The 22,935-nt window shown below is 50.0% G+C and overlaps 1 protein-coding gene across 4 annotated transcripts; it reads right to left on the bottom strand.

Moving 5' to 3' along the window:
* Window positions 1-5,935: 5,935 nt before the first annotated feature.
* S100A2 (S100 calcium binding protein A2) lies at window positions 5,936-22,689 on the bottom strand. 4 transcript variants are annotated; one of them, XM_043456389.1, is made up of 4 exons: window positions 22,067-22,088; window positions 20,654-20,720; window positions 7,790-7,943; window positions 5,936-6,180 (listed from the first exon to the last, which is right to left on the bottom strand). In XM_043456389.1, the coding sequence occupies exons 1-4, from the start codon at window positions 22,071-22,073 to the stop codon at window positions 6,028-6,030; spliced, it is 381 nt and encodes a 126-aa protein (XP_043312324.1). In that variant the 5' UTR covers window positions 22,074-22,088; the 3' UTR covers window positions 5,936-6,027. The 4 variants fall into 4 exon arrangements, with proteins under 4 accessions (XP_043312324.1, XP_043312347.1, XP_043312333.1 ...); XM_043456398.1 differs by lacking the exons at window positions 5,936-6,180; window positions 7,790-7,943 and adding exons at window positions 9,313-10,493; window positions 12,295-12,352 and having other exon boundaries at window positions 22,067-22,689; XM_043456412.1 differs by lacking the exons at window positions 20,654-20,720; window positions 22,067-22,088 and adding an exon at window positions 9,313-9,379.
* Window positions 22,690-22,935: the final 246 nt, after the last annotated feature.

The following is a 22,935-nucleotide window of genomic DNA, read 5'->3' as shown; positions in this document are numbered from 1 at the left end:
GTTCCTTCTCCAGGAGATCTTCCTGACCCGGAGGTCGAGCCCACATCATTGGCAGGTGTATTTTTTAACCACTGAGTCACCAGGGAAGCCTGAAAGCAGGTTTGCTTAACCACAAAAGCAAGCAGGCTTCCTTAGCAACAAAACCACACAACAGAAGCACAAGACATCCCCCAAAACAATGAAACATTGAGACCCACATACTGCACAGTGAGCTCAGTAAGTTGATGATCCCTCGGACATGCTGTCTGTACACATGAAAAAACAATAATTTGTGAACCTAGCTTGTCTGTGTAGAGACAAGAAAACTCCCTTGCTCAACCTGGAGGAGGAGCTGATGATAGAAGCGTTGACGTCTACTCAAGAAAGACAAAGAAGGTCTTCTCCCTCTCCCCACTTTTCCTGATTATAAAACTGGAGCCCAGTAAGTTCTCACGGTGTGGCATCACTCGTCCTCCCGCTTGTAAGTCTCACAAGCGTCCTATTCCAGTAAATCATTTCTTCACTACATCACTTCACCTGTCCCTGAATTCTTTTCTGTGCTGAGACATAAAGAACTGCGGTACTGGAGCTCTTTGGAGCCCCTGAGACAGCACCTAAGGATTTTGCTTGGACACGTTTGCTTCCCTGGGGGGGATCATCAGTAGAATGTCTTTGAGACCCGGGAGGAAGGTGTGCTGCTCCTAGGGGCCCTTCCAGAAGTCTAGGCTGTGTTTTCCTGGTCCCCCCTCACCCCACCCCACCAAGCACAGACTCACCCCAGGGCAGCCTGGAGCTAGAGCTCTGGTTTCCTGTCCTCCTGGCTCCACATGGCACCAAGGCCGAGTTCCCTGCACTCCCATGGGGTGGGGATAGGTTTCCTCTGGTTTGGGGCTTAAGGGTATAGCCCTTTGGGGTCTCAGCAGTATGTGGGGTCTCCCCTTTGCCTCTGCTCCTCAAATGAACCCTTCCTGTTTCCACAAACAAAGCCAAAGGTCACTTTGGCTCAGGTTAGTTATGTCCTCAGGACATGAGGGGCCTGGCGACGGGCTTTCTTCCTGGAATCTGCTTTCACTTAGATTTTGATCTCATTCTTTACCGCCTTGTGAGCTCTTTAAGGCTTTGAAAAGCTGTTTTTATTCTCTCCAGCACTTTTTGTTGTTTTTAGCTAGAACCAGCACAGATCACCATATTACCAGAAATGGAAATCCCTTTATATCACTTCTCTCCTCCCGCCCCTGATTCCTGGGCCCGAGAGACCCCTCCTCATTTCTCAGAAAAGAACTCAAGATCCAGAAGAGTGTGGAATGGGGAAGAAATCCTAATGCTTACTATGGGGCAGCCAGAGAGTTCATGACACCTTGGCCTCCCTTGAACCCCCCTGCACCTGAAGCTCAACCTTGCCATCAGCTCCCTGAAGACTCAGCCCCTTTAGATGAGGGAAGCAGGCAGTGGGAGGGCAGGGAAGGGAGGGCTGTGATTATCTCTGTTTTATAGGCAAGGAGTTATGGGGAGTAGGGGACAGAAGCAGGGGCCCAGTGGGGACCAGCGATTAATTCAGTTCTGGGTCAAGCACTTGTTCCCACCTGTGGCATCCCAGGTATGCCACGAGCAGCCACCTTCCTTAAGCAGATCACCTCAGCTCTCCGGGCCTCACTTTCATCATCTGTGGATGACCAAGGAAAATAATGGTCACGATTTCATAGGATTGCTGTGAGGCATAAATGAGTTAACAGGTACACAGCTCATAGACAAATAGCGCTGGCACGCTGGCACCTGGTAAGGATGTAAATGTTAACTGAGAGGTAGGTAACTTGCCCAAGTCACACAACTAATTAGTGATGGGGTAAGAGCCATTCGTCACTCATGTCAATAATTATTTTATTTTTTTAAAGTATACTTATTTTTGGCTGCGCTGGGTCTTCGTTGCTGCACAGTGGGCTTTCTCTAGCTGTGAGGATCAAAGGCTGCTCTTCATTGCAGTGTGAGGCTTCTCATTGCGGTGGCTTTTCTTGTTGCAGAGTATGAGCTCTAGGCACACGCAGGCTGGGTTGCTCCATAGCATGTGGAATCTTCCCAGCCCAGGGATCAAACCTGTGTCCCCTGCATTGGCAGGTGGATTCCTATCCACTGCACCACCAAGAAGTCCTCATGTGAATATATAGAAGCACCTCTCCTAGGCATTGGAGGTATAGCCATAAACAAAACAGACAAAATCCAAGTTCTGTGGAAAGGACCCTCCAACGCAGGCAACAGACAGTAACAAACATATGTATGATAGATGGGTAACGTAAATGCAAGGAAGAGCAAGAAAGCAGGGCTACAGTGGCGGGGCCTGGGGTACTTCATGTGAGCGGTCAAGGAAGAGCCGGGTAACCTGCTCCCAGTCTGAGCCCTCATCCCCCAGCCCTTCCTGTTTCTCAGCCTGGCTGCACCTCTCCGGGACTCCGCCCCTTTGTTTGCCCAGAAGGAGGCAGGCAGGAGCTCGCCCTAGGAGGTGACAGCTGAGGGGAGGGCGGGTGGACAGGAAGGTCTGGGAGGAGGTGCTTTGGGGCTGGAGCACCGTCATGAGAAGACCGCTTCACTGAGCCCTCACTCTGAGCTCCTCCACCCGCCTCCCTCCACCTTGAGCCTGTCCTTTACCTTGTTTGGGTCTTGATTTTTTTTTTTTTTTTGATCTGGAAGATTCCTGCCCTGAGACTTCAGTGTGAAAGTTCTTCATATCATTTGACGGTCCTGTAGAGTGTCTGAGAGCGGAGGGCCCTGCGTCTAACTCAGCAACCGCACGCAAAATCCCCCACTCGATGGAGGTGGCAGGAAGAGACGCAGATGCTCTCTGACCCGGCAGGACTGCCCCTCCTCTCCATCTCTCCTCCCTCCTTGCCTCGGTCCCCCACTATCACCACCTTCACCTTACAAAGGCCTCTGGGAAACCCCCTTGCCCCCTGAAGATCAGTGTCTGGTTCCGCATCTCAGGGAGAAATAAGATGAAATGTCCTGGAGCATCCGAACATTCTTGTGCTTGTGCCACAAGGACCTGGGCCCAAGGGACAGGGTGACCACCCCCCCAGTCTCATAGCCTGGTGGGGTTCAATGAACCTCCTCAAACTGACCCGTCTCCTCTCTCTCATCATCTGAGCCCAGTGCAGAGAGAGTGTGGAAAGGGATATCTGATTTACCAAGGCTGGAGCCAGGGTACAGAGCCAGCTACAGAATTAGGGAAAGGGGGTGGGGAGACAATCTGAACTGGGATCGAGAATCTGTAGAGTTTAGACCTACTACCTCTTTTGAGTGCCTAGTCAATGCCTGACTGTGCCCATTTCCTGGATGGGAGCCCTGAGTTGGTGAAGAGTTCAAGTGACCTAAAGGAGCATGGGGAGCCTTATTTGGGTCACTCCTATTGAAGGCAGGAGAAGGGAACAACAGAAGGTGAGATGGTTGGATGGCATCACCGACTCGATGGACATGAGTTTGAGCAAGCTCTGGGGATTGGTGATGGACAGGGAAGCCTGGAGTGCTACAGTCCATTGAGTTGCAGAGTCAGACGTGACTGAGCGACTGAACTGAATTGAACTCTGTCTCAGAATCGACCTTTGCGTTCTGTCCCTCTTTTCTTGCAGGACAGACCTTGAAGAGCAAAGAGCAGAGTCACAGTGAGACACAGTGGAAGGGGAGATATGTTTCCCTGAGCTTCTGCTCCCTGCCCTAATTCCAGGAGAAAGTGAGAGAGAATCTGGCCAGCAGGCCCCTGAACAGCAAGCACGGTTTTCCAGACCCTCCTGCTCTCTGCCTTGGCACAGAGGTTTGCAGGGAGCAGTGGGATGAGGGAAGATTACTGAGACCAGCTAGGAAACTCGTGTGTTTGTTAGTTTGTCAAATACACAGAAAGAAATTTGTCCCATTCAGGGCCTAACCAGTCGGGGGACAGCTCCAGAGGCAGCCAACCATGGCCAGTCTCCACCAGCCCAAACAGCCCCAGAATCTGGGACAGAGCACCAGCAGAAACCAGGATACACTGAAAACATTCACACTACAGTCATGCAATCACCAACAAGTGGACCCACTTCCCCATGTCTTCAGGATCGAGAGACCAAGAGCATCTGGACTCTGCCCATCCAGGTCCCCTTCGTCTCACACAAAGCCCAAGAGGAAGGAGAGGAAGGCCCAGGCTGTTGCCTGCATGTCCCATAAGCAGGAGACCCTTTCTCGCAGACCTGGGGCAAATTCCAGAACCACTCCCTGTATACGTTCTGTTGTTGCTGTCCAGTCGCTAAGTCATGTCTGACTCTTTTGCAATCCCAAGGACTGTAGCTCTTCTGTCCATGAGATTTCCCAGGCAAGAATACTGGGGTGGGTAGCCATTCCCTACTCCAGGGAATCTTCGTGACACCGGGATCAAACCCATGTCTCCTGAATTGCAGGCAGATCCTTTACCACTGGGCCAGCGGGGAAGCCCATATTTAACCTCTCCCAGCCCCTGTGTCCTCCTCTTTGAAATGTGGAAACTAGTAATACAGCCCTCACACAACTGCTGTGAAGAGTCAGTGGGGTGCTGCCCGCATAGCCCTATCAGAGAGCCTGGCCAAAACGAGAGCGCCTTGAATGGCAGACGCCTCCTCCTCTCGATTTCCTTATCTGTAAAAGAGGCCTAATGATAGTTCTCTGGTGGTTACCATGGGGCTGAAGAAACAGTGTGCATGAAAGCAGCTTTGGGAACTGCTGTGGAAATGTTAATTACCATTATCATACATTTACATCCCTGACCTAATACAGGTGAATACCACTGGTTCCTTTTCCTACAGGGTATTAGGAAATGGGCTCCCCTTTTTTCATTGCTCAGCCTCCCCAACCTTGCCCAGCACCAGCCCCAGATGTGTAGTTAAAGCAGAACAGTGAGAATAAGCAGGATGTCCCAGAACCTTCTCACTCCTTATTTTGGGGGAGCTTTTTGTCTGAGCTACTCTGTAAGCAGTTCCCAAGCATCAGAGCTTCCCAGGGAACTGAGAAAAGTAAGGAAGTAATTCACAAAAATATTGTCTATGACTTGCCTACTCTCCATCCCCCCTTTCCTTATCATTAAAACTCTTTTTGACTCCTTGCTTCCACTGCAGGGGGCATGGGTTGGATCCCTGGTGGAAAAACTAAGATCCTGCATGCTTCATGGTTCAGCCAAAAAAAAAAGGAGCTCTTCAATTTGAGTAGAATTTAGAGAAAATATAGAGGGCCCAGGGCAGTTGTAGTACAAGATCATGTTAGTTGCTCAGCTGTGTCCGACTCTTTGCGACCGCATGGACTGTAGCCCACCAGCTCCCCTATCCATAGGATTCTACAGGCAAGAATACTGCAGTGGGTGTCCATTCCTTTCTTCCAGGGGTCTTCCTGACCCAGGGATTGAACCTGGGTCTCCCACACTACAGCCAGATTCTTTACATTCTGAGCCACCAGGGGCACCCCAGACAGTCTTCCCAGACAACAAATGGCTCTCAAAGTAATAAATGGCCTTGGGGCCAAGATCAAATCCTTGGCCCTGCCAAGGAAACGGGCCTCAGAGTAAGATAAAGTCAAAGAGGAGAAATTTCATGTGGACTTCAAAAAGATTTAAGGGCAAGTCTCAGATCTCAGATACATCATATGTCTTCTAATAATTTTAACAGTGTGTCTTCTTGACCCTTTCAGACAAGAGGGTCTTTAAGAATCATAAGGACATTTTCTCCCAGCACCCTGACTCTAAGGTGGAAAGGGCCAGTCTCAAAGAGATTTATAAATGTGGCTTTGGGCTAACTGAACTTGTAAGTCGATACACAGGAAACCCACAACATTTTTAAAGGAATTGTATCATCTTGCACTGAAAGGGATTAAGACAGCTCACAAGGAAAAGCAGCTTTGGGTCTTTAACTTTCAGCACAGCACCTGGGCCAGCCAGGTGACAGGGCAGCACTGAGCAATGAAAATACTGTCAACCGGCAAAAACAGTTTATTGAGTAAAACTAAAAAAGATAGAGAGTCCTCCCCGGCCGAAGAGACCCACAGCAGGGAGCCACAAGCTCTGCATCAGGAGCGCGCTGGGGAGCCCTGGAAGAAATCATTGCACATGATGGTGATGAGGGCCAGGAAGACGGCGTACTCCTGGAAGTCCACCTGCTGGTCACTGTTCTCATCCAGATCACCCATCAGCTTCTTCAGGCCCTCCTCATCCACCTTGTCCTGAAAGCAAGAGACAGTCAGGCCATCTGCTCTCATGGGGCGGAACCCAGCTCTCCCCTCCTCCCTGGGCAGCAGGTACGTGGTAAGCAGGGAGCACCTGGGGCTGATGGTGAGCAGGGAGGCCCTGGGAGCACTAGGGTGCCCTGTGAGTGGGGACATAGCGAAGTGCATGAGCCAGAGTCTCCAGCTCTCCCTGCTGGGGGATCTCCAGACCCTCCCTTCATAGGATCAGCTCTGCTCCCCACAAGGGCCCAGCGAGATGGGCATTACCCACATCCTGCTGATGAGGAAACTCAAGCTTTCTGAAGCCACCACCATGCCTCATCACCAGAAAAATGAATTCCAAAAAGGCAGACTCTTTCCCATACCAGATAAAATGAAACCAAATTAGGAAAGTATGATCAAAAAAATTTTTTTAAGAAAAAAAGACATGCCTCGTATGTCCAAAGCCTGAGATCTGACTTTGGGATTTGTTCCAGTGGCTAAGACTCCACTGGGATTTGGTCCAATGGCTAAGACTCCACACTCCCAGTGCAGCAGCCCTGGATTCGATCCCTGGTCGGGGAACTAGATCCCACATGCCGCAACTAGGACTCCCGCCCATGCACTCTCAAGGAACCTTGTACCCCTGGGCTGTACCCAAGTCCGCTGCCGGAGCCCAGTGAGCCCCACTAACCAGCCCAGGGAGATGCTCATCTCCGCAGCACTGGCACAGAGCCCACTGGCCTGTGGAAGGAGGTGGAGAGCTGGACCTTCCTGCCCATGCACCTCCCTCTGTCCTCACTCCAGTGCAGCCAAACAAATAAATATTTTTTTGGTGGGGCGGAGGGGGAGTGGAGCACCTCTCGGGTGGCACTCGTGGAAAACAATCCGTCTGCCAATGCAGGAGACATAAGAGACTCAGGTTTGATCCCTGGGTCAGGAAGATCCCCTGGAGTAGGAAATGGCAACCTGCTCCAGTATTCTGGCCTGGAGAGTTCCATGGACAGAGGAGCCTGGCAGACGATAGTCCACAGGGTTCCAAAGAGTTGGACACGACTGAGCACACGAGACATATGAGGAGTTGATTAAAGGGAGGGCAAGTGGCAAATTGAAAACTGATGGCATTTCTCTACGAAACATCTCAGGGTGTGTCTGCGCTGAGCTTCTCTCTCCCTAGACACCTTCTTAGTTTGGCAAGTAAATATGAAAAACAAAAGAGGGAGAGGATGGAAGGAGGAAGAGAGAGAAGGAGATCACAAATGAGAGCTGTGTGACCTTGAGCTAGTCACTTCCCCTCTCTGGGCTCTGACAGCACATCCGTTCTCTGGAAAGCTGCAGGGAGGAGCCGGCAGTGGAGCACCCCCTCAGGCATTCACACGAAGGCTTCACTCTCACTCTGGTGAGGTCATAAAAGGCTTGACCCCACCCTAGTGTCTGCGTCCCCAGCACCACCCCCCACACACACAGGAAGGGAGAAGATATTCACCCTGGGCCCCCACCCCGTATACCAGGCCCCTCTCACCCCCGGCCAGCCCCACTCACCCCCGCCCAGGGAGGGAGAAGAGATTCGTCCTGGGCCCCCACCCCGTATACCAGGCCCCTCTCACCCCCGGCCAGCCCCACTCACCCCCACAAAGCTGGGCAGCTCCTTGTGCAGAAGCTCCTTCATCTCCCCCTTACTCAGCTTGAATTTGTCTCCCTCTTGGCCAGAGTACTTGTGGAAGGTGGCGACCATCACAGCCAGCGCCTGCTCCAGGGGACTGGACATCTTGGATCCAAGGCTACAGGGGTGGCAAGTGAGGGAGATGCCTCAGCCCAGCCTGCAGGACCGTCTGCTGCCCTTGAGCCCCAAGCTGCTTTTCCAAGTCCCTCTCTGAATGGGCAGGCAGGGCTGTGTCTCCTCCTCAGCCTGTGGCTCCCTGGCCAGAAGCCATACCTCCATCTCACACTAGGTGGGTGAGGCAGAGGCTAGACCTTTCCCTATATTTGGAAGGGCCCCATGTCTCCTCCCATCATACTTGGGGCCCAGAGCGTCTATGGGGGAAAAAAAAAACAAAAAACGGCAGGGTGGCCAGAGTCCCATTGGGGATCCTTTCTGTCAGCTTCTATCATAGGCCAGTGGGCTCTGTGCCAGGGCTGCAGAGACAGGAGTCTGCACGTGCTAGTTAGTGGGGCTCACTGGGCTCTGGAAGTGTCCTTGGCTACAGCCCAGGGGTACAAGGTTCCCTGAGGAGTGACTTCCCCATCTAACTGAAAGCTCCCTTGGGAAGGTTGTATCCTCCGTCAGACCAGGGGCTCTCACCAGCTAGGGACTGTGTCTCCCCTCACGCTGGAGGCACCGGGGCAGGGGTGCTGGCAACTGAACACTCTCCCTAACAGGAAGGATTCTCCCGGGACGGGAATTCAAGAAATCAAAAGCCCAGTACCCCAGGATCAAGACAGAATCTGAGACCAAGGGCAGAACTTGGAGGTCATCCTTTCCAAGGCCCTGCCTCTCAGAGCGGTCACACCACCCTGGGAGGATTAGGCAGGTCCCAGGGTGAGGCCGGAGGAGCAGGCGCCAGAGGCAAGAAGCACCCTGGGCCCATCCTGCCAGCCCTGCCCTCAGGAGGTGGGAGAAGACCGACGCAGCAGAGCTATGCCGCTGCTCAGGGCAGGGACACCGGCAGGCCCATTCGCTTGAGATCCTTGGCTCTTCGTCCTGCTGGAATCCAGGACTTTTCAAAAAAACAAACCCAGGATTCTCCTTAAAGCACCCCCCCCCCCGAATCCTCCCACCACCACACTTCATATGCCTAGGCCCAAACCCCCAGGAAGTACCTTTAGACCAACACTCAGGCTGAAAGATGCAGACACAGCACAAGAGTAACCCCTAAACCTCACAGAGGAACTGGGAAAAAGCCTCTATCTGACACATTTGGGGAGGAGGTCCCCCCAAATGCAGAGACCCACAGAGGCCCCGGGCCTTCCACCAAGAGAACCAGGAGACAAGAGCAACCTAAGGGGACATACCGCAGAAACTAACAGAACACTGTAAATCAGCTCTGCTCCCATAAAAATCCATTAAAAAAAAAAAAATGCCAAAGGGACAAAGGCAGAAACCCATGGGGGTCTTGCCCACCCGGCCCTGCCCAGGACAGAGGTACTCACCAGACCAGAGAGCAGAGAGAGACTCGGGAAGGAAAGCAAAGGGCCAGATGCCCGGAGTTGGAATTTATATGCTAGCCCCACTGGCCCCCAACTTTGCATTTTAAGGAAACCAAACCTGCCCTAACCTGATCCCGCCAAAGCCTGGCCTCCTGCCACCCCCTCACACCCCCTCCCAGTCCCTCCCTTTCTGGGCAGCCAAGGGCAGCGCCTCCCCCGGCCCCACCCTGGCCACAGCGGGAGCGGGAGGTGTCACGGGGAAAAGGTATTCTGGGCCCTGGGCGAGGGGAGGCCGCCCCTGTTCACAGGGGCCTGGAGATTCAGGCCCAGCCTTGTTCTCATGACAAATGCCTGCGAGTCACAGTTCACTGTCGGGCCAGAAGTTGCCGGTGTGTGCTGGGACTTCACGGGCCTGTGTGTGTGCTGGGAACCAGCAGGCAGCTGGGGGCTATCAGGAAGAAGAGGGCAGGGGTGACCGCAGGGAACGAGGGAAACAGTGACTTTTAATAGCCGGCCCCAGAATAACTTTCAGTGATGAACCAAGGCAAGTGGGTGTGCTTTAAAAGACCTGGAAAGGCCCCCTTCGGGTAGGAAGGGGTCTGGCAGGAGACAGGGAGACAGTGAGGTGGGAGATGGCTCTGCTATAGTGAGCTGGGGTGAGCAGCAGTCTCTGTGTGTAAGGAAGGCCCAGGAGGGCTGCAGGGAGGAGAAAACGAGAGTCTCCTCCAGGTCGGGAGGTGGGCAGGTGAGGAGGGGGCCCGCACAGCTTCCCAAGCCAGGAGGCCAGGCCGGGGACGAGGCCACAGCCTCGGCCTCGCTCACCCACTCGTCCAGGCCCCTCCCCAGAGAAAGGCAAACACTGAGGCCTCTTAGGACCCAGCCCAGGGGAGGGCCTTTCAGAGAAGAGCAGACTTCACACGGCCCCTTCCCAGGCCCCCTTGCCTACTGCCTCAATCCAGTCCGGGCACCGCCCTTCCTGTGTGCCAGCTCCCCTCCCCCCTCCAGATGTCCACCAGCTTCTTTCCCTCCTCCGGCGGCCCGAGTCCGAGGTGACTCACCCTCGGTTCCAGGCCCAGAGGCTCAGGCAGTGACTCAGCGGCACCGCCCTCCTCCCCCAGGGCTAGGGCAGCCGAAGTCACGAGGCAGCAGGCGGAAACCCCAACCCAGCTCTGGCAGACAGGGCCCTGGAACAGAGACCCCCTCATCAGGCCCACTCTGGGGAGTTTTGGGTCATGACACCACAGAGAAACTCAGCCTGAGAACCCACAGAGGATCAGACATCAAGCCAGGCTGCTCTTTCCCTGGAGGTCACTCGCAGTGGGACTTGGGGGCAGCCTGAGCAGCATAGATGAAATCAGGCCTCGGGGGCCCCCAGTACCCCCACCTACACCTCTGCAAAGCCACCCAGTGTCCTTCCTCCCCAAGGCACTTGGCCCCCTTGTGCTACTGCTCTTCTCTGTCAAAACCTATTTCAGATCGAGCTTGGAATAAAAATTGTTCTCCCTGAGGGTAAGGATCAGTGGGGTGCAATGCATTGCTTTTTACAACACTTCTTCCATTTTAACTGATGGACTTAGGCAGATGGTACTTCTGCGGTGGCGTCCCCATGGCCCTTGCTGGAAGTGAGGTGCTCGGGCTCTGGCCCATACCTGCATATCCAACCCCTACCTGCATATCCAACCTCTCCTGCACTCCTGCAGTTAGGAGTAACTGCCTGCTCACTGTGCCTGAGCACCTGGAGTGGCCAAGGCTGCCTATGCCCATCCTTCTGCTCAAAATGTGCCCACTCACCACATCCCTGCCTCCCGGAGTCCCACAGATCCTTCAAAGGCCAGTTCAATGCCCTCGCCTCACGGAGCCGCCCCAGGGCTAACCAGAGTCTGCCTCCACCTGCTCTGTCCCACATCAAGCACTCCTTTTGTGCTCAGAGCATTCTGATCTCGACTGAATCACTCGTGCGCCTGTCTTCTCTCGCCCTCACTCCCACGTGGTGAGCTCACCGGGCAGGGAGCGCGTGAGCAAAGGGTCTTGTCCACACCAGGTGCCATCCCAAGTTTACGGTTGGCACCGTAGGGGGTGGGGTGCTGGGGACAGTACCAGGGAGCCTTCCCACCTCCCGAAATCACATCACTGATTATGCTACCAAATCATAACTTCTCTGCCTGCTCCCAGGAGTGGAACTGAGACTCTGGGTTGGAAAACAGAGCTTCAGAGAGCTATGAGTCCCTGAGGAGTGACTGCGGGAAATATCTTGCTCTGGGGACCCATTGAGGGAAGGAGCACAGCAAAGTCCCCAGCGGGCAGGGATGGAGACAGGAGGCAGACAGAGGAAGAGACGAAGAGGCAGTCAGACGGAAACTGGGAGAAAAAGTCAAAGAAAAACAGAGTCACAGAAAGTGTGAGGGAAAAGGGAAGACCAGAGAGGAGAGAGAGCGCCTCTGAATGCTAGGAGTAGCATCAGGACACCTGTCCCTGAATTGAGACCAGGGCTGTGCCCATCAAGGAGCCATATTCCTGAAACTGAATGAAAATCACAGTAATTTGCCACTAACTTGCTGGGTAATCTAGAGTAATTCCTTCCCCCTTGCAGAACAGGAGGGTTGGACAGGCTGACCCCTCAAAGTCCAATTCCATTCTACTCTCTCCACTTCTTCATGAAGGCAGAGAAGCCAGGACGCAAGCAGGCAGTGGGCACATCCTGGCAGTGACTGAGCCCATGCCCGGCTTGGGAAGCTGGGTGTCCTCTTTCCCCTAGGCGTGGTTCCAGCGCCAAAGGTTTCCCATCAGCAACTCCTGGGTTTTCCCCGTCTTGTTCATGCCCCCTGGTGGTTGAGACGTGTCATTGCAGGCTGGTCTCCCTACTCTTCTTTCCCTCCCTCCGGTCTGGGTCGGCCAGCACTTGCCCAGCCCTGCTCCTGACTCAGGCAGGAGAAGACAATGCTGATTCATCTCCAGCAAGCCTTCCCACACCCACACCTCTCACACCTGCATGACGTATGAAGTGTTTCCAGGACAGGTCCTGCTGAGACGCCCAGGTGGACTTCTGAAATGGAAGTTGGATGCCTGTAAACAGTTTAAAAGCCATAGGGAGGAGGCAGGAAGGACCTAGGTAGCAGAAGTGAGGGGCTGAACACTGTCAAGCTCTGTCAACCTCCCCACCATCCCTGGGGCATTTCCAGGGAAAGAGAAATGGTCTCGCTGTTGGGGCCCTAGGGCCCTTGCTTTCCCCTGACTTAAGCATGCGACTTGGGGAAGTTGCACCAACCTCTGAACTCAAAATTTTTCACCACAAGGATCCTTTTTATTATTTCTCTGCCCTCCCCAAATCTGCTGAGATATTTTCTCTTAACAAACTGCACGAAATAGTTTATCTAGCAATCCCCTGATGGGGTTTCCCCAGTGGCCCGGTGGCAAAGAATCCATCTGCCAATCCAGGAGACACAGGGGACGAGGGTTTCATCCCTGGGTCAGGAAGATTCCCTGGAGGAGAAAATGCCAACCCACTCCAGTATTATTGCCTGGGAAATCCCATGGACAGAGGATCCTGGCGGGCTACAGTCCATGAGGTCACAAAGAGTTGGACACGACTGAGTGAGCCCAGCACAGCACATCCCCTGACAGCCTACTCGGCATGAGAGAACCTGCAATTATCACACTGGGTTTGGGTCATTCTGGATTTCCATGTGTAATGAATTTGTCATATCCTTTACTGGAGGAGTCCAGACTGACATTATGAGGCACCTGCTGTGTGCTGAGTGATGTCCATATATCAGCCCATTTAATTTACACAAAAATCCCAGAAAGTTGGTACAGTCTTACCACCACTTTGCAGAGGAGAAAATTGAGGCTCAGAGAAGTTTTCCCAAGTTCACACAATTAATGAGGCATGGCTTAAATACAGGTGGTCACAATGGTAAACCTCCCTAGAAGAGCCAATCATCAAGAATCCCCTAGGGACTTCCCTCATGGTCCATTGGTTAAGACCTCACCTTCCAATGTGAGGGATATGGGTTCAATCCTTGGTCAGGGAGCTAAGATTCTATATGCCTTGTGGCCAAAATGCCAAAACATGAAATCAAAGCATTTTTGTAACAAATTCAATATAGACTTTTTTTTTTAATAGTCCACATCAAAAAAAGAATCCCATAGAATCCTAACCTCTGATTCCTACACAGACCAACCATCCACCATCCATCCCCTCACATTATACCCAACCTCTGAGTCTTATTTCTGGACCTCACCCAGTATCCAGGAGCTCATCTCTCTGCCTGCTCTGGTCTGACATCTTCAGTGATCCCTCTTCCTTTCCCTCCAAATGCACTCTGGCTTGAATCTAAAATAAGCTTAAAACAAAACAAAACAAAAAAAACCTTCCTCAGATCTGCCACCTCCCTTGACTCTTATTGTTGCAACAAATAATACCTCTATTCACACAGTGACCCAAATCAAAAACGTGGCTGTCTTCCTATCCTCCCCTTACTGCCCTCCAGTTACCCAGTCAGGCAACCTGACCTTCTAAATACTGCTCAGTTCTGTCTACACCGCCTGAGATCCCACTGTATCACCTGGTTCCTAGGCTATTGCAAGTACATCTGGCCTTTTCCCCCACCTCAAACCTTGTCCCCCACTCTGACCCATTCTCAGTTCTGCCACCAGGGTGATCTTCCTAAAATTCAGATCTGACCATGTCACTCCACAAGTAAAAACACTGAGTGATCTCCCTTAACTTTAGAAGAAGGCTACCCAGCGTGGCACACCTCCCTAGGTACCCAACTGCGTTGAGGCACATGCCATGCCCTTCCGTACCTCTGAGCCCTTGCCCAAGCCATTCATTCTCTCAGGAAGCTTCTTCTTGCTTTGTCCCCCTGTCAATCTCCTGTTGTTCAGTGACTCAGTCACGTCAGACTCCTTGTGACCCCATGGACTGCAGCACGCCAGGCTTCCCTGTCCTTCACTGTCTCCCAGAGTTTGCTTAAACCATCAGGTCGATGATGCCATCCAACCATCTCATCCTTTGTCACCCCCTTCTCCTCTTGCCCTCAATCTTTCCCAGCATCAAGGTCTTTTCCAATGAGTCGGCTCTTGACATTAGGTGGCCAGAGTATTGGAACTTCAGCTTCAGCATCAGTCCTTCCAATGAACATTCAGGGTTGATTTCCTTTAGGATTGACTGGTTTGATCTCCTTGCAGGCCAAGGGACTCTCAAGAGTCTTCTCAAGGACCACAGCTCTAAAGCATCAATTCTTTGACAATCAGCCTTCTTTTTGGTCCAATTCTCACATCCATACATGACTACTGAAAAAACCATAGCTTTGACTATATGGACCTTAGTCGTCAATCTCCTACTCATCCTTTATTTTATTTATTTATTTTTTTAGCCACACTGCAAAGTATGTGGAATTTCAGTTCCCTGGCCAGGGATCAAACAAGTGCCCCTGCACTGGCAGCTCGGAGTCTTAACCACTGGACCGCCGGGGAATTTCCTCCTCAGTTCAGTTCAGTCGCTCAGTTGTGTCCAACTCTTTGCAACCCCATGGATTGCAGCACACCAGGCTTCCCTGTCCATCACCAACTCCCGGAGCTTCCTCAAACTTATGTCCATCGAGCCGGTAATGCCATCCAACCATCTCATCCTCTGTCATCCCCCTTCTCCTCCCGCCTTCAATCTTTCCCAGCATCAGGGTCTTTTCCAGTGAGTCAGTTCTTCTCATCAGGTGGCCAAAGTATTGGAGTTTCACTTCAGCATCAATCCTTCCAATGAACACCCAGGACTCATCTCCTTTAGGATGGACTGGTTGGATCTCCTTGCAGTCCAAGGGACTCTCAAGAGTCTTCTCCAACACCACAGTTCAGAAGCATCAATTCTTCGGTGCTCAACTTTCTTTATAGTCCAACTCTCACATCCATACATGACCACTGGAAAAACCATAGCTTTGACTAGATAGACTTTTGTTGGCAAAGTAATGTCTCTGCTTTTTAATATGCTGTCTAGGTTGGTCATAGCTTTCCTTCCAAGGAACAAGCATCTTTTAATTTCATGGCTACAGTCACATCTGCAGTTATTTTGGAGCTCAAAAAAAATAGTCTGTCACTGTTTCTATTGTTTTCCCATCTACTTGCCATGAAGTGATGGGACCAGATGTCATTATCCTAGTTTTCTGAATGTTGAGTTTTAAGCCAACTTTTTCACTCTCCACTTTCACTTTCATCAAGAGGCTCTTTAGTTCTTTTTCACTTTCTGCATAAAGGTGGTGTCATCTGCATATCTGAGGTTATTGATATTTCTCCCGGCAATCTTGATTCCAGCTTGTGCTTCTTCCAGCCCAGCATTTCACACAATGTATTCTGCATAGAAGTTAAATAAACAGGGTGACAATATGTAGCCTTGACATACTCCTTTCCAGATTTGGAACCAGTCTGTTGTTCCATATCCAGTTCTACCTGTTGCTTCTTGACCTGCATACAGATTTCTCAGGAGGCAGGTAAGGTAATCCGGTACTCCTGCTTCTTGAACAATTTTCCACAGTTTGCTGTGATCCACCCAGTCAAAGGCTTTGGCATAGTCAATAAAGCAGAAATAGATGTTTTTCTGGAACTCTCTTTTGATAATCCAACGGATGTTGGCAATTTGATCTCTGGTTCCTCTGCCTTTTATAAACCCAGCTTGAACATCTGCAAGTTCATAATTCATGTACTGTTGAACCCTGGCTGGAGAATTTTGAGCATTACTTTGCTAACGTGTGAGATGAGTACAAATGTGTGGTAGCTTGAACATTCTTTGGCATTGCCTTTCTTTGGGACTGGAATGAAAACTGATCTTTTCCAGTCCTATGGCCACTGCTGAGTTTTCCAAATTTGCTGGCATATTAAGTGCAACACTTTCACAGCATCATCTTTTAGAATTTGAAATAGCCCAACTGGAATTCCATCACCTCCACTAGCTTTGTTTGTAGTGATGCTTCCTAAGGCCCACTTGACTTCACACTCCAGGATGTCTGGCTGTGGGTGAGTGATCACACCATCGTAGTTATCTGGGTCGTGCAGATCTTTTTTATATAGTTCTTCCTACTCACCCTTTAAATTTAGCTCAAAGAGCAACTCCTCTGTGCAGCATCCCTGGATCTACTCCCCAGCCTCCTCACATACTAGAGCACATGGGTGTACATGTGTGTTCATGTGTACACACACAGAGTGGGGTTTTGGGCTAAGTTAGGTGTCCCTCCTACGTACTTCTGCAGCCCTTTGCCAATCTCCCTGTAACAGCACATTTTACGTGTAGTTGTAGCCATTTATTTATATGTCTTCCCCAACTAGCTCAGGCTGCTGGGACATGGATGCTGAGTATGGTCAACTCCTAGGATCCCCGGTGTTTGACACGGAGCAAGTGTCCCGTGAATGGCCAGAAGCAGGCACAAGCACAGTCCCTCATTGCCACCACCCTTTCTCCTCCCTTTGACCCCACATTTCCAAGACTCTAGATCCTCTACCCCCATCCCTGAACCTTCTAAAAGCTGACTTGCAGGTTCCCTGGTGGTCCACTGTTTAGGACTCAGCACTCTCACTGTCAGGGGCCTGGGTTTGATCCCTGGTCAGGGAACTAAGATACTACAAGCTGCAAGGCGCAGGCAAATAAACAAATAAAAGCTGATTTTCTACAATCCTGCAAATCCAGCTATCTCCAGTGTCACCAGAAGCAGCCTTCTTACCGACGCCAGTTTGGGGGAGGGGGCAACTTAACAGCCCACTCCTCAGAAGGGCTCTTCAGAGGGAGGGGCCGGTCCACGCCTCCCCCCAGCACTCCCTCCCGGCTCTGATAGAAGAGGCCGCACTCCTAGCCTGCTGCTCTCTTTTTCCACCAGCCAGCCCTATCCTGTCCTCACCTCCCTGGTGACCACACTGCCCCCAGGGGCAGGGGCAGGAGGGCAGCTGCCCTCTGTGATGAGACGGGGATGGTCAACTCAAGAAGCAGCAGGAGAGGAACTTAAAGGGCTTTGGCCTCCAGTTCTAAATTATATTCTCTGGTCCACTTTCTCCAAACTCAAAAAGGAGGTGGAGTGTGAACAATGAGTACCCTCAGAAACCCCAGTACTTAGGTCTCCTCCTTCTTGGCCCTTCTACTGCTATCTACACCTTTTAACCAGGGTCATTCCTCAGGGGTCTGGCCAGGAACAAACCACTCTTTGTACCTGCCCACCTCCAGCCGCCCTCACCCTCATTTGTGTCCTCATGAGAGTGGGCTCCCAGGGGCACAGGCACCTTCTGGGCCATTCCCCCGCACTGCTGGACTTCAGGTTTGGGGACTTGCCTCTCCAGCCAGCAGCTCCTTACAAGGTCAGAGTACAGGGGCCTGTGAGTTGCTACAGTCTGATGCCTGACTCAGGGGCCTAGATTCTGGCTGTCCTGCTGCCAAGCACTCAGGCCTGGGTGTCAGACAGACCTAGGTCTGAAGTGGGGTTCTGCCGTTTGCCAGAAGATGGGGCCACAGATGGAGAATATCACTTGGTGAAACTAGTGCCAACCGGAATCAACGCAAAGGGGAGTGATTAACATTCTTCCCAGAAACGTTCAGCTTGAGAGGTGCATTCTGATGTGTTCTGATACATCTAGGAACTTCCCAAATCTCAGAAAGGAGCTAAAAGCAGCTTCAGTAAAAGAAAGGTGACTCAGAAAGGTGAGCAGTGATTTTTAAAAGCATAGGGTATTGCTCATGAGGAAGTGGTTTAAAGAGAGATGTGCTAAGAGATCAATGTATAATACTAGGAAATGGTTGTAGCAAAGAAGTTAAGACATTGGAGTCTGAGATTGAATCTTAACTCCACTGTATTCGAGCTCCATTGATCAAGATCTTTCAGCCATAAGAGATGGCAGTTCAAGGCAAACTCACTGAAGAAAAAGGGGGATATACTGTGTTACATAACTGGTAAGGTCACTGTGATAATTCACAGGTCCATGAGCCACAGCCCTGGGGCCCAGAACAGGGGTCTTAAGACCATCCATCTATCTGTCCATCCTTCTCTCATCACTGTTTCTCTGCGTGCTGGCTTCACTCTTACTGTACCAAGGTCTCTCTGTATATCAAAGAATGTAGCCGCAGACTGTTCCAGCTTCATAAACCCAGGGTTCACATATCCCAGGAAGAGCCTTGATTGGTCCCATATGGTTCATAATGGTTCACCATATGGTCCCATATGGTTCAGCTGTTGACCAATCCCTGTTTCCAGGGACGCAGGGTGTTATCAATGGCCAGCGTGGGTAAGGTACCCAGCCTACCATCAAGGATCTCTTTGCAAATGGAGGAAGCAAGTTACCACAGTCACGACGCTCACCTGTGACCTTACAAACATGACTTAACCCCCGCTGAGAATCAGGAGGTTCCTCTCACCCCTGTAACATGAGCACACCGCCATCTACCACACAGATCAAACGAGATAACACATGTAGAGCCCCAGAGAGCCCTCAGTGAACGTTACAGATACACCAGTAAAAGAAGCCAGGATATGCACTCAGAAACAATGTCACTGCCCGGATGGGGTCGTCTGACATGTCAGCAACATGAAACCAGGATCAAGCCCCACACATCCACTGAAACTCAAGGACCGTAGTCTATTTCTAGTTTCCCTGTCAACATTTATACACTTTTTTGAGCTCTTAGCTTGTCTCCTGCTAATCTCAGGGATTTCCCAGGTGGCTCAACGATAAAGAATCCGCCTGTCAATGCAGGAGACACAGAAGACGTGGGTTTGATCCCTGGGTCAGAAAGATCCCCTGGAGGAGGAAATGGCAACCCACTCCAGTATTCTTGCCTGGAGAATCCCCATGGACAGAGAAGCCTGGCAGCAAGAGTCAGACATGGCTGAGCATACACCCACAGTATCAGGTGTTAACAGTTTTTAATATAAAAATAATAAAGAAAATCTTAAAATTGAGGAAAATCTGCTTGTTTCCTTCATTCATTCTCCTAGCTTGGAAATGAACATATTTTCTCCAAATAATTGGTAAAACATCTAGGACCAGCTTCACGTATAGCAGTTTGGTGACAACCGAGGCTGATCTCGTTCAATGCCTCTCTGAGCCCCATGTCATGGATGAGGAAATTGATTCCCTACAAGAGGGGAAACACACGTCATCATCCCAGGTTACTCAGGATGTTAAGATCATCCACCTCTAGTTCTCCTGGCTGTTTATTTAGCAACTAACCTCTGGTCTTTATTTGGATTCTCACAGAAACTTTCCTTCTGGTAAGAACTCGAGCTGGCTTCTGGAATGTTTATGTTTATCACACAGTTATAAGAATTCACAAGAATTAGTCTCTCAGAACAAGCTCATCCTTGAGTTAAGTAATAAAGACTTTTTAAACCTGCCCAGCTTCTGGCTTGATAAACATCTGCTTCTAAAACAGAAAGAGGGCAGCAGTCAAGTAGGAGGGGAGAAACGCGAATGTACTGAGTGTTTACTCTGTGTAAACACTGTTTCAAGTACTATACCTACATTATCTAATTTAATCCTCCCAACCACCCTGTAATGTGGGGAATGTCTGTGATTAATAGATCAGGAAACAGAAGCTCAGGGGATTAAGCGTAGAGCCAGGACTGAAACGCAGCTTGGCCTGGCTGCAGAGCACCACTCCTCAATCACCCCCACTGCCTGCCTCTCCTTCACCCTAGTTTCTTCTCTAGCCACTTCCCTGGTTGCTCTTCTCCCTCTCTCTGCTGGTGGCTGACATTAGTGTTCTATCCTTTTCTCTCTTGCTTGCTTCCCTCCATCTCCTTTCTTTCTCCCCCTCTTTCTCACAGCATCATCATCCTTTCACTTTGGTGGTGGTTTAGTCACTAAGTCGTGTCCGATTCTTGTGACCCCATGGACTGTAGCCTGCCAGGCTCCTCTGTCCGTGGGATTCTCCAGGCAACAATATTGGAGTGGGTTGCCGTTTCCTTCTCCAGGGGATCTTCCCGACCCAGGAATCAAACCCAGGTCTCCCGCATTGCAGGCAGATTCTTTACCAGCTTGAAAGAGCGTGAATCTGCATTCAGGCTGCCCCACCCTCCCCTGAGAGTCTCAGCCTCCCACTGCTCCCCTGGTCATCCGATGGCCATCACCCTGCCTTCTTCTGTAGAAACCCCAGGCCCAGCCAGGCAGCCTCACCAGCCCAGGTCCTCACTGAGCCGAGACCAAGTGCTGCCGGGTTTCCCGGGGAACCTCACCTGGCCAGCTCTTCCTCTCTGTGCCTGTAGCTACAGCCTCACCCCAGCTGCCCTGGGAGAGCAACCTCACCAGTCTCTTCCTGGACCACAGCCCCTCCCTTCATTCATTCTGATCATAGCTATCCATTCTATCCCTCACTTACTCAAGAAACTTCTGGAGCTCTTCACTGACCATCACATCGTTCAAACTCTTCAGTGTGTATGGAGAATCTAAAAAGAAATTATATAAATGAACTTATTTACAAAACAGAGACAGACTCACAGACTTAGAGAACAATCCTACGGTTAACAGGGAAGAAGGATGGGGGAAGGGATAGTTAGGGAGTTTGGGACCTACATGCACACACTGCTGTATTGAAAATGGATAATCAACAAAGACCCACTGTACAGCGTAGGAAACTCTGTGCAATGTTATGTGGCAGCCTCAATAGGAGGGGAGTTTGGGGAAGAATGGATACAAGTATATGTGTGGCTGAATTGCTTTGCTATGCACCTGAACCTGTCAAAACATTGTGAATTTGCTATACTCCAATATAAAATTAAAAGGTTTTTTTTTAATAAATAAATAAACTCCTCAGTGTGGCTCTCAAGGGTACAGCTCTCCATTTCATTCCTGATTCATACACTCAACAAATGTTAATTAAGTAGTAACATTGCAGCAGGCCCTGGGGATACACTGGTGAAAAAAAAACAGACACATTCCTTACACTGGTGGGGCATGTAATCAAGTGAGGATGACAGCAAGTAAATGTAAATTACAAGTTGTAGTAAGAGCTATGCATGAAAACCAATGGGTGCAATGAGAGAGAATCATCACCTGGGCAGGGTGGTCAGGAAAGGCCTCCTGAGGGGTGAGGAGTTCCCCCAAAGGGAGTGGAGGATGAGCATTCCAGGCATTGACCCAGAGATGGGAGGGAATTTGGGGTGTGAAAGAAGCAAATGAAGACCAGTGTGGATGGGGCGTGGATGGCGAGGGAAAGAATAGCGTAAGATAGAGCTGCAGAAGTCAGAAGGAAGTTGAGTCATGCAGAGCCTTGTAGGCCGGTGTTATGGATTTTATTCTAAGCACAATAGGAAACCGGGGAAGGATTTTAAGTAATAGGATGGTAAAATTTAATTTCAGTCTTAAACATGACTCTGGGGCACTCTCCATGAAAAATGGCGGAGTATACAGCAATATGGAAACACCAGAGATAATTAAACTAAGTGAAGTAAGTCAGGTTAAAACAAATATTATATGATACCACTTAATACGTGGAATCTCAAAAAATGATACGGGGACTTCCTTGGCAGTCCAGTAGTTAAGACTCTGAGCTTCCAGTGCAGGGCCTATGGTTTCAATCCCTCATCTGGGAACTGAGATCCCACATGCCGCACAGTGAGGCCAAAACATTAACTAATTAATCAAAAGTGTTTAATAAAATTAAAAAATGATAAAAGTGAACTTATTTACAAAACAGAAATAGACTCAGACATAGGAAACAAACTTATGGTTACCAAACGGGATGGGGGATGATAAATTAAGAGGTTGGGATTAACATATACGCACTACTTACAGGACATTGCACCCAAAAGCAGCAGAATACACTTTCTTCTCGGTGCATAAGAAATATTCTCCGGGATAGATCACATATTGGGCCATAAATCAAGCCTCGGTAAATTCAAGAAAATTGAAATGATATCAAGCATCTTTTCCAAGCACAAGGCTATGAGCTTAGAAATCAATTACAGGAAAAAAAAAAAAACTGGAAAAAACACAAATACGTAGAGGCTAAACAGTATGTTACCAAATAACCAATGGACCTCTGAAGAAATCAGAGAGGCAATCAAAAAGTAAGTAGAGGCAAATGACAATGGAAGCACAGCAGTCCAAAACTCATGGGGCACGGCAAAAGCAGTTCTGAGAGAGCAGTTTATAGCGATATAATCTGACCTCGAGAAACAAGAAAAATCTCAAATTAGTATATACACACTACTGTACACAAAAGAAATAAAAACAAGGACCTACTGTATGGCACCAAGAGCTACACTCAATGTCTTGTAATGTCTATATTGATGGTAAAGAATCTGAAAAAGAGTATGTGGAATGTGTATGTGTAACTGAATCACTGCTGACACTTGAAACTAACATAACATTGTACATTAACTATACTTCAACTTAAAAAAGGAAGAAATAAAAAAGAATTAGACTTCTATTTCTCTCTGATTGAGATGTAACTTTCATACTTTTTCTAATTCATAGCTAAGCTCACAAGAAAGGAAATTTTCAGAGGCCCAAAGCAAAGGAGAAGCTAAAAACTAAGGAGTGAGCGTGAGTTAATGCTACAGCTGTCCTTGGGAAGGGGTGGTTTCTAGTCTCAGAAACAAAGGGCTTCAGTTTTTAGGGATCAGTTGAGAAGAAATGAGTCTTTTATCTGCAAGTAGC

This window comes from Cervus canadensis, chromosome 2 (genome assembly GCF_019320065.1).
Source record: "Cervus canadensis isolate Bull #8, Minnesota chromosome 2, ASM1932006v1, whole genome shotgun sequence".
Classification (NCBI taxonomy): domain Eukaryota; kingdom Metazoa; phylum Chordata; class Mammalia; order Artiodactyla; family Cervidae; genus Cervus; species Cervus canadensis.
Note: the sequence above shows the minus strand (reverse complement) of the source record. Positions and strands in the feature narration are given on the sequence as shown.

Coding starts and splice junctions, on each gene's coding strand:
- S100A2 (XM_043456389.1), bottom strand. Junction 7,944..20,653: donor GAGCTCCAGAAGTTTCTTGA/GTAAGTGAGGGA, acceptor CCACCCCTGTAG/CCTTGGATCCAAGATGTCCA. Junction 6,181..7,789: donor AGCTGCCCAGCTTTGTGGGG/GTGAGTGGGGCT, acceptor TCTTGCTTTCAG/GACAAGGTGGATGAGGAGGG.